At 44.9% G+C, this 11,319-nt stretch overlaps 1 protein-coding gene across 1 annotated transcript; it reads right to left on the reverse strand.

The window, feature by feature from the left end:
- Window positions 1–626: 626 nt before the first annotated feature.
- Window positions 627–10,051, reverse strand: si:dkey-251i10.3 (Utp14 domain-containing protein). The gene is made up of 13 exons (XM_017460178.3): window positions 9,781–10,051; window positions 9,171–9,264; window positions 8,759–8,829; window positions 8,436–8,649; window positions 7,972–8,127; window positions 7,577–7,696; window positions 7,207–7,301; window positions 6,775–6,976; window positions 5,643–6,033; window positions 4,519–4,994; window positions 3,117–3,301; window positions 2,596–2,695; window positions 627–1,553 (listed from the first exon to the last, which is right to left on the reverse strand). The coding sequence occupies exons 1-13, from the start codon at window positions 9,795–9,797 to the stop codon at window positions 1,254–1,256; spliced, it is 2,421 nt and encodes an 806-aa protein (XP_017315667.1). The 5' UTR covers window positions 9,798–10,051; the 3' UTR covers window positions 627–1,253.
- Window positions 10,052–11,319: the final 1,268 nt, after the last annotated feature.

Raw genomic sequence — 11,319 nt, forward strand, 5'->3', positions numbered from 1 at the left:
CCTCCTTAACACTTCTTCAATGATCTATTGTTCTAGCTTTCGAAAACATCGGAATGCTGTCGAAATGTGGAATCGGACCGGTCCGAAGCCGTTCATTAACTTCCTGTAAACAGCAGCTACAGGTCACAGGTTTATTCTAATGCACTGTACTGTGTACTCGGACCGGCTCAGATCCGAGCTCGGGAGCGTGACGGGATGAAACCAAGGGCACGCCTGCGTTCATCTTCACCTCCTTAACGTCCGCTGTGAATCTGGAGGAAATCTGAGAATGTCAAATTTTTTGCTAAAAAAACAACAATAAGTTAAAAATCTTTGTGGCGAAAAAACAAAAACAAAAACAAACAAACAAACAAAAAAATCGACATCCTCAGATTTTCACCAAATTCACAGCGTACGTTAAGGAGGTGAAGACGAACGCAGGCGTGCGCCGGGTCCGGTCCCGTCACGCTCCCGAGCACAGACCTGAGCCTCTGATTTCCCCGAATACGACACTATAATGACGGATTCCGGCGAGACGCACTCGTGTAGCGCACGAGCTCGGACGGAGGAACGACAGGAACGTTTAGAATGTTAATAAACGGTCTGATAGATCAGACATGACAGAGTAAATATATCACAAGGCCATATTATGCAAGTTGTTGAACACAGAATGTATTTAATGTCATTTAAATCACGTACACGGTCCTGTACAGGCCCTCGGGACGTTCTGATCGCTCACGTGTTGAACTGTTTATTGTGGATTTTGAGTCTCGAGTGTTATATAAACCCGTAATCTCAGAAGAGTATATCGATAATGTACTGTTTAAATCAGATCAGACCATGATCAGATCGAGATGTTGAACAGGGTTGGTTTTGTGTTTTTTTTTTCCTGTACAAACTCAAAGCACTTCCTGTATCCCGAGCTGAAGGAGGCAGACGCGCTCAGAGACGTGCCGGGTTCGATTAGTGGTTTATCTGGATGACAGAATTGACACGTATTTAACACGAAAGAATAAGAATAAGCAGTTCAATGACACGTGAGACATCAGAGGCCGAGACACGCCCGAGAGGACCAGGCAAAAAACAAGTACACTGCGTTTCCAACGAGTTTCTCTTTCCTGTGACGCGTTTCGTTAAATCTGTCCACTTCAGCTCCGGACTCTCTCCTTTATAAAGTCGAACGTTGATCGTCGTCCCTTCGTTCAAGACGATTCGAGTCCAAAGGTCATACGAGGTCATGCGATCGTCCGGATTAAAGTCAGTCCTCTTTTCGTCTATTTCTTCTGTCGTCGTCGTCGACGCGCTCGCCTGGCTCCGCCCCCTCGCTTCCCCGCTTTGCCGCCCTTCTCCTCCAGGACGATCTGTGGCCGCTGCTTCAGCGCGCCGGCGCTTTTCCGATCCGGCAGGAAGTCCTCTTTCCTCGGCGGCTCGATGATGGAGCCCAGTTTGGTCACCACTTTGGGCGCGGTGAGTTTCTTCACCGTGTTCTGCGTGTTCCACGTCTGACCCACGGGAGAACGGATACACGTCTCGAACTGAGAGCTGTCCTGGAACGGGAACGGCAACTGGCTCACCTGCGGAAGGGGGGGCAGAGAGAGAGACCAAGAGAGAGACCAAGAGACAGACAGACAGAGAGAGACAGACAGAGAGAGACAGACAGAGACAGAATGAGAGGGAGAGACAGACAGTGAGAGACAGAGAGAGAGAGACCGAGAGAGAGACAGAGAGACACAGACAGAGCGAGAGACAGAGAGAAAGAGAGAGCGCGACAGAGAGAGAGCGCGACAGAGAGAGAGAGCGACAGAGAGAGAGAGCGACAGAGAGAGAGAGAGAGAGAGAGAGAGAGAGAGAGAGAGAGAGATAGAGAGAGAGAGACAGATAGAGAGAGAGAGACAGATAGAGAGAGAGAGAGAGCGATAGAGAGAGAGAGACCGATAGAGAGAGACCGATAGAGACAGAGAGACAGATAGAGAGAGAGACAGATAGAGAGAGAGAGAGACCGATAGAGAGAGACCGATAGAGAGAGAGAGAGAGAGACAGATAGAGAGAGAGACAGAGAGAGAGAGAGAGAGAGAGAGAGAGAGAGAGAGAGAGATAGACAGAGAGAGAGATAGACAGAGAGAGACAGATAGATAGAGAGAGAGACAGATAGGCAGAGAGAGAGAGAGACAGAGAGAGAGAGAGACAGAGAGACAGAGAGAGAGAGATAGAGAGAGACAGATAGATAGAGAGACAGATAGGCAGAGAGAGATTCACAGACAGAGAGAGAGACACAGATAGAGACAGAGAGAGAGACAGAGAGAGAGAGAGACAGAGAGAGAGCGAGAGACAGAGAGAGACAGATAGATAGAGAGAGAGACACAGAGACAGAGAGAGAGAGACACAGATAGAGACAGAGAGAGACAGAGAGAGAGAGAGAGAGACACAGAGAGACAGAGAGAGAGACACAGATAGAGAGACACTAAGTACACGGTGATGTTCTGGTTTGATAAAAAGTCATTTTGAGCGCTCGCAGCGTTGATTAAAAAGAAAAGCAGGGCATTATGTAGCTCATCAGCGCTTCTCCTTTTCCTTTAAAGCGTCTGTACATCACGTCCTCTCTGAGCTGCAGGTTACCTGATGTAACGCGATGGACGAGTTCCTCTTCTCGGAGAGGATCACTGCAGGAAGCTTCTGGTCTTTTCTCGGAGCAGCAGGAGGAAGCTTCAGCCGAAACCTGTAACGAAACAGACGCTAACTGACCCCGGCCTCCAGGACTATCCGTAACCCGGTCCAGTTCCTGTCTCTGACGGAGACGACTGATGGACACGATCATAAAACAGTACAACATTCACAACCTCACATTTTCTCCTCTAATAAAACCCTGTATAGAATTGATCAAATGTGCCGTATCGGAGCTGGGGTGCCAATACTTTAATCTCAGCAAGATTTACATCTGATTTGAAGGTGCATCAATAACATCGATGGTCAGACTTGAAAAAAAGTACTAGCTTTTTATTTATTTTTTTTACTGAGCATCTTTCCAACCCCCCGCCACCAACGTATCCATGGTAACCACATACTCATAGTTAAGATGAATATCCAAACAGTAAATATAAATAAAATAACCGATATGATGCGATTCCTGTACGACTCACTTTAAGCGTTTGTATCGGGGGGGTTTGAGCCCGACTCCGCCCCAGTCCCCCCACCCGGGCAGGGTCAGGTCCACCACTTTGGGTTTCCCCGCCTCTTCCTGTTTCTTTTTGTCTTTCAGGAAGTCGGCGATGACGTCGTCTCCCGCGAAGGCCTCCTTAATGATGGACATCTGCGTCGACGGGCCCTAAAGCGGAGACAGATGACGGGTCTCACGTTCTTTTAAATCGCCATGGTTTCGTTTCATTCCAGAAAAGCAGCGAAGAGAAACAAAACAGACGAATACACACACACACACACACACACACACACACACACACAAACACACGGGGAAAAACCCACAAAGCCAGCTAATAATATCCGGGTTTGGCTTGATTTAGCAGAACAGGTTAACCCAAGCTCAGTGCGTTCCATCAACAAGTTCAGGAGCAAATTATTTCTGCTAACCCGAGCCGGAACCGGCCAATCAGGTCTGGCGTGTGTGTACACCACATATATAAAAAGATACCGTGTCCTGACAGTTCTGAAGAGTGACGTCTCGGAAAAGGGGGCGGAGTAAAAATACAAAAAAAAGGTCAACAGTACAATTTGTTGTTTGTTTGTTTGAAATACAGCACACTTTTCGATATAATCCTTCTTTTACGAATCATTTATCCAACGCTGCTCAGAGAGTTTTCCTGCTAAACGATGTTTCCACTATTTCCGGCATCCAGAATTATCCTTTTTATTTGTAAATATGTTTTCATGTTAAACTGCACCTTTTTCTACCTGCCTCTATTTTTAATTTTACGATCGTTTTGGGCGTAAAAGCGGTCTCTCTCAAATTAACAGTACGCGTTACAAATAGCTTTTCTTAAAAATCTAATTTATTTCACCCTGGAATGTTGTTTTTAATGCATTTCGAAAACGTAATTTTGTTAGGGGTCCCTGCTGAACCTCGTCATGTGACATCGATAAGGCCCGACTCTGCTCTGGTTGGCTGTTAGAGAACACAGTGTAACCGATCAGTAAGCGTCCTCTTAATGTTTCGTGCGATTGGATTATTTTATGTTTAGTATTTACTATTAAGATGAATAAATTAACGACCGTCCTACATGAGTTATTACCATAAATAACAGGACGGTAGCAGGCCGTGTACAGAGCTACGCGAGTGATCTGATAACTGCTGAAATCAGATTATAATGCAGACTCAGAAATGTGAGAGCTTCACTGATAAACCGAGAGAAAGCTTGAGAAAGAAAGAGAGAGAGAGAGAGAGAGAGAGAGAGAGAGAGAAAACTCGAGGTGAAGCTCGCTCGACCGTTTTTACGGCGGTCGTCGTGTTTACCCGGTTTTCGCGAAAAGCAGGAAACGAAGTAGAAAATCTAAATGTAAAAGAATACGAGTTTACATCCCTCGACTCACCTCCTCTTCCTCTCCTTCCTCTCCCTCCACCAGCGTCGGCGCCAGCGGCACTGTAATCACGTTGGCGTCTTTAGTGAGCACTTCGCTCGGGTCGATTTCTTTCTTCTTCTTCTCCTTCTCGCTCCGTGGCTCAGACGAGGTGTCCACGCCGGCGGCATGTGAAGCAGACGCCGCCGTCTCCTCCGCAGTCCCATGATGCACCAGAGCCTCCAGGTCCTCCATGGTGCAGGCACGGACCGGCGTCTCATCCAGAAGCCCCTCCTCATCATGCGCAAGCTCCGCCTCTCGCATCCGACTGGCTCTGCCCTGCGGCGGCGGCTCGGTGGGCGTGCGAGTGCTCTTCATCAGCCTGTTAAACAGAGTGTTGAATTCAGACACGACCTCTTCTTCCTCCTCTTCCTCGTCCTCCTCCACCATTTCCTCTTCCTGTACGTCTCTCGCCGTTTCCTCTGCGTCCTCCTGTGCTCCTGCGTGCGCTGAGGATCGATCAGAGATGTCAAAAATTCAGCAACGGAATTTCACACAATCCCCGCTGACCACGTGATCGTGATCACCGGGGGATACCGAGTAGTCCTGGAAAAGTGGGCGGAGCTAAAATGCAGTAAACATAGCCTACAGTACATTTTCCTTACGGGGAAATGGGCGGGGCTTCCAGGGCATCAGTTAATGTAGTTTAAAACACTTACGCAGCTGTCAATCACTCCAGATATTGATCTTAGGCATGTGTTTGAGTGATAACCACGCTCCTCTTTATTACATCGGATACTTGACCAAAAGTTATTTATCCATCACCATAGCAACCGGAGCTAATCCGTGTAACTGGAGATGAGATTCCAGCAGTTAAGTGACTCAGTGCTGCTGGATAATACATGAGAAGTGCTTTATTAGCGCGTGTATACATTACAACACCTCTGATACTGACACCAACACTAGCCTTGTGTGTGTGTGTGTGTGTGTGTGGTCACTGTACACAGCTCATTAACACACTGTAAGTAATTAACTCCTGTAAGTAATAAACGCGGTGTGTGTTTACTACTTACATGAAACATGAAATTTAGGCCACGCCCCCTGCAAGACAAATGGAGATAATGGACAAATGTCACAGCGAGCGTGCGAGTACGTACCGTCTGGCTCCTCCTGTGTGACAGGGACCAGATCGTCTTCCTTGTCTTGCCTCAGCTTCCGTTTCGTCTGAAAGTGCCTCAGCAGCTGCTCTTCCTCGTTCTCCTCTTCTTCCTCTTCCTCTTCCTCTTCCTGTTCCTCCTCCCGTGTCTGGCTGCTTGCTGGTTCATCTGTAGTCGTCGTGACAGGATCCGCCGTGACCTCGTGACCCTCGCTGCTCAGTTTGCCTCTCATCCAGGGGTTCACGGAGCCGGAGGCGGACTCGTTCACGAAATCAGGGAGAGCGCTCGCCTCTTCGTCGTCTCCTCCCTCGTCATCATCGTCTGATGACACCACGAGTTTCTGAGTCAGATCCTTGTTCAGCTCCAGCTGCTGCTGCATGGCCTTACGGGCCTGAAAAACGACGCCCGGGAGGAGAGAGAGCGGATCAATCAGCGTGGTGATAAAGAAATACGGTTGTGTATCGTCTAGAGACGAGTGTCGCGTAGAATTATGTTACGATGTTTAAATCCCCTTCCTGCTGCTGTAGGTAAAACTAACCAGCGAACTTGGCTGAAGAATGGATAAGTAAAAGAATAAAATAAATAAATAAATAAAATGTTATGTTAAACAGATAAAACAATATTCTTAAAATAAAAACACAGTAAAAGACAAACAAAAAAAATATGGCTTAAAAGTGTTAAACAATATTAAAACCACTAAAAACGTGAAACCCGAGTCAATTAAAATCAAAATCAACAGAGCGGATGTTAAAGGTGCGGTGTGTAAAGTTTTACGGCGTGTCCACACCTGGGATACTTGCACAGTTCCACAGAGAAAAACTTTTTTTTGGAAATTCTAAGTTTGTTTTACATTCATTTCTGGCCTGAAAATTAGCCCCGCCCCCGGTCGGAACAGAACAGCTCATCCCCGCCCCTTTTCCTTAAAAAACAACCATATAAACAGAAAGGGGAATATGGCGAATGCTTGCTGAAGGTTTTCACTGTAAGCGCAACTCACCCAACACTGCACGCGCGCGGCCCCCGCTAAACACGACGCGCGCGGCCCCCGCTAAACACGACGCGCGCGGCACCCGCTAAACAAAATTCGTTGTAACAAATTAGTCAGTGAGATTTCCCACGTGGCCGTTCTCACCGATTCGTCGTATTTAGCCATGATGGCTTTGGTCTTGGCCCACTTGCCGCTGTTCTGGTGTTTGAGGGACATCCTCTCCTCCATCCGGGACAGCTCCATCTTCTTCAACTCCTCCAGCGCCGCAGCCGGATCCGTCTTCATCATCTCATCAAACTGCTTCAAGAACTCCTTACGCTTAGCCTTCTTCTGTACCTTATGATACCTGACAGAGAGACAGAGAGAGAAATAAAACTCCAAACCACAAACAAAATAAATCGTTAAAAAAATAATAATAAAGAGGGGAAAAAAAAAAAACTGAAACAGATTACAGAAGTTGTTTAATCGTCAGTGGTGTGTGTGTGTGTGTGTGTATGCACTATGATGAGCTGTGTAATAAAGTATAAAACAAAACGCTGCTATTAAATTAACTATAACTAATGTATTCCCACTTACGCCTTGCTTTTGATCTTTTTCTCTCTCCGAGCTTTGGCCTCGTAGTAAGACTGCAGCGCTCGCGCCTTCTGGAGCTCGGCACGCCGGATCTTCGCCTGCAAACCAAAACAAGGAACGTTTTAACAAACCGCCGACACCGAACACACGCCACGAAACAAATCTAGCAAATATCAAGCGTCTGACATCCAACATCGCCATCAGACAGGCTACATCAGACACTGCGTTGTAACGTATACGTGACAAAATAACAGCAATCTCGACACCCGACATTCAACCTGCACCCAGCACCTGACAACCCAAGATTCCTCTTCAGAGTCTAGCAGCCTAGACTCTGAAGGCGGGGCTTATGTAAGACGTGACCGACACTCACCTCCTCTAGACTCATGGCCCTGATGGACGCCTCCTCCACAGGGGTCAACACGGGGTCAGTGACCGGCTGATGATTACTGTGCAGGAGACTGAAGATCTGCTGCTCCAGAGGAGTCTGAGCCTGACAGAGAGAAGGGGTTTTTAAATAAAATATATATATAATAAAATTTACAAAGTCAGAAATAGATAATTGTATAAATACGTTGTCCATTACACACATTATATATCTGTACATGTTTAATATTTTACAAGGTAGGCCTATCAAAAAGTATTCTGATAATGATTATAAAAATTATAAAATATGCAACCAATTTGTTTCTTGGCAAACACCGTTAAAGATATAATGAAACACACACACAGCATGCGCACACACACACACAGGGAGAGAACACACACCTTCCATCCAGCCACCACCTGCTCCACACGTTTGGGTCCGGCTGGTTCCTGTTTAAGAGGGAAGATGATCTGCTCGGCCTTCTGGTTCTGTCTGATGACGGTCTCCCAGCGGGACACCTCCTTACTGCTGCGCTCGTACGCCACGCCCCTCTGGATCTGTACACACACACAGCGATTTTTTTTTTTTTAAATAAAACACACTAAAACAAACTTCAGAGCAAAAACTTTCAGAACAGGCTTTCTGGGCCGACCAATGAGAATGCAGAGGGGGTGGGGTTTGTTTCTACAAGCCAATCAAATTCATTAAATTTTATCAGTATCAGCGGCTTGTGTGATTTCCTGAACCGCTGCCGCCGTTGTTTCAATCTAACGTTTTAAAGTGTAAGCACTAAGTTTCACTAAAGAGAAAAGTATTGGCACCCTTGTGACTGTACTGCGTGTGTGGAGGTGTTAAAAACGCACACCTTCTCGGTCTGCTGGCGGCTCAGCGGGAGCTCCAGCGTCTCTTTCGAGTTCTGCAGTTTCCTCAGCTGCTTCTTGGTCTTGCTCGGCGCTCCAGGCGTTTCCTCCGCGCAACCCAGCAGGTCCGAGAGCTTGACCTTCTCTCCCGCTCCCTCTGCGTTCACCGAGAACTCCGAGACCTGCTGGCTGGCCTCCGATCTCTCCGCCTGCATCCTCCTGAAGAAGGGGTGATGTGTTACCACGACAACCAACATCTGACCATCGCCAAAATTAATTAATTAGCACACATGGGTCATAAATAAATAAATAAATAATTCATGCTGACCTTCTCTTCCCTCCCAGAGAGCTGATGGCCTCCAGGAGTTTAGTGTGTTTCCTGTCATCATCGATGTCCTCCTGCGTGTGCACACACACACACACACACACACACACACACAGATAATATTTCAAAGAAGCATCTTTATACTCATCATAAATGCTTTATATTAAAATATATATCATCTGATATCATTACAAAAAGTGTCAGAAAACTTTACTGCATGTTTTAATCACATCATGAAGCCCTGGTTAGGAATTTCATCACCATGACAACAACTCCAGAACGCTCGAAAGTTATTTACATGACGAGCGTTAAACTAAGACGTTGTTGAAGGGGGGAGAAAAGAATGGTCATCTTATGCGTAAAGACAAAATGCTAAAACTGGCTGTAGGACCGTGTGTGTGTGTGTGTGTCTTACCTCGTCCTCACTGGCACTGATCATGTTCTCCTCATCAGGAGAAAGCTCCTCTTCATCATCATCCACCAGTACTGCAGCCATTTTAACACGTTTCCTGTGGAAAGAAAGTAATGCAATGAATTCAGCTGGAATTCAATGAATTCAGCAACTCAGTTGAGTTGTTATTAACTCAACAATGACAACTGATTAATTCAGACTTAATCTACTGATACACATCTCCCCACACACATCACTGACATGTCGAACTATATTATTATTATTCCAATCAATTCTCACACACATCTATGCGTTTAGTTCATTTTGATAGATTATGTACGGTTTAGTGTGTGTGTGTGTGTGTGTGTGTGTGTGTGTGTGTGTGTGTGTGTGTGTGTGTGTGAGTGAGTTTAGACATGCATCTTGCTTTATCCTGAACTGGTAGCTATAAACTTCTATTACCTCTTCGCCACATTAATGTCGTAGTGACAACTAAAACATTTCCTGCGTACACTGAGTGCTAACAGAAACTCATAAACTTGTTCTATGTAAAGACACTGCAGGTCCTTCAAGTTCAGACATCTTATACACTTTAATTTAAACATAAGAAATAAGAAACAGAAAAGAAAAACACCTTGTGCTGGAGTCCATGCTGAATCTGCCCCACGTGCGCAGCAGCGAAGTCGCACGATAAAGTTCTCAAGCAGTTGTTGTTGTTGTTTGTTTTGTTTAATAAAACGACACAAGGTCGACGTAATCATGAAATAAACAACAGTAAGCACACTTATTATATATTTACTTTTAAATAAACGATTTGACCAAAGCTGTTAAAGCAATTTTCTCTGTGCTAGCTTCCGCCATTGCCAGTGACGCGCGTCGCAGGATGATGACGTATGAGGAAGTGAACTCCGACGTTCCCAATACGTTCGAATATTCATATAATCTTTTCCAGTCTATTCTATTAAAAAATGAATGAATAAATAAACAAATTATATATATATATATATATATATATATATATATATATATATATATATATATATATATATATACGCTTTTAATACACAATACAAAAAATATTTTTTTTACAAAACGTAAACATTGTATCTTTTGTAATAAATATGCAGAGACTGTTGTTCATTTATTTTGGTTCTGATCATTTGTATTAAAAACAAACAAACAAACAAACATCACTGAAAACAGAAATTATTTTTGTTTAGTCTCCTAAAAATAATAATAGAGCTACGTATAAACATGCATATAATGATACGTCATAATAATATAGCAATAATGGTGAAATTTCATATCCAGAAACGTAAATTGTTAGGTAAGATGCCTTTTTTTTCACAAAAGCACAAAAATTTTACCCAAATCTAGGGGGGCACGGTGGCTGCCATTCTGCCGTGTGTGCATGAAGCTTGCATGTTCTTCCCATGCTCTGGGGGTTTCCTTCAGGTACTCCGGTTTCCTCCTCCAGTCCAAAGACACGCGCTGTAGGCTGATTGGCGTTTCCAAATTGTCTGTAGTGTGTGAATGGGTGTGTGATTGTGCCCTGATGTGTCCAGGGTGTCCCCTGCATTGTACCTTGAGTTCCCTGGGATAGGCTCCAGGCTCTCAGAAAGACTGAGAGCAGAAGGACTGTTTGTAGCTGCTATAACGTAAATGAGAACAGGAACAAATTTTTTGCTGTGGTGTAAGAGGAATAAAACACTTCGGGATGTCCTGTTATAGGAAAAATAATCACATTTGAGGTGGCAACAGTAATTCTACCTCATCAGAGTGTCTTATTTAAAGGGCAGAGATTTGTATATGTGAATTGTTTCGTAAAATAGCATAAATGACTTCTTTAAGCCACGCCCCTTCTACCTAAATCTGACGCTAAGCTCGTCACTGAGGAAGAATCCGATGCCCAACTTTTCTGTCCATATTTATTTATAGAAATCAGTGTGTCATCCTGAGACAGAATTCACAAGAAGTCTGTTTGAGACAAAAATACGATCAGTGCCCGATGCTAAACCCGAGGCTATAGGCTACGGCTACTTGTTAGCCACGTTAGCTTCAGAGTGTAAAAAAAAGTGAAATGGGCAGAACTTTACACACGACACGTTTTAATCTACATTTGGGGTTAAGTGGTAAACTGCGCACGTTTAATTTGTTTAATTTAAACGTGACT

This window comes from Ictalurus punctatus, chromosome 28 (genome assembly GCF_001660625.3).
Source record: "Ictalurus punctatus breed USDA103 chromosome 28, Coco_2.0, whole genome shotgun sequence".
In the NCBI taxonomy this organism is placed as follows: domain Eukaryota; kingdom Metazoa; phylum Chordata; class Actinopteri; order Siluriformes; family Ictaluridae; genus Ictalurus; species Ictalurus punctatus.

Bases quoted from the DNA above. Each gene is read 5' to 3' on its own strand.
- si:dkey-251i10.3 (XM_017460178.3), bottom strand. The intron at 8,650-8,758 runs GTCAGCATGAAT...CCCCTTCTTCAG, and splicing joins TCTCTGGGAGGGAAGAGAAG to GAGGATGCAGGCGGAGAGAT. The intron at 6,977-7,206 runs GTAAGTGGGAAT...TCTCTCTGTCAG, and splicing joins AAAAAGATCAAAAGCAAGGC to GTATCATAAGGTACAGAAGA.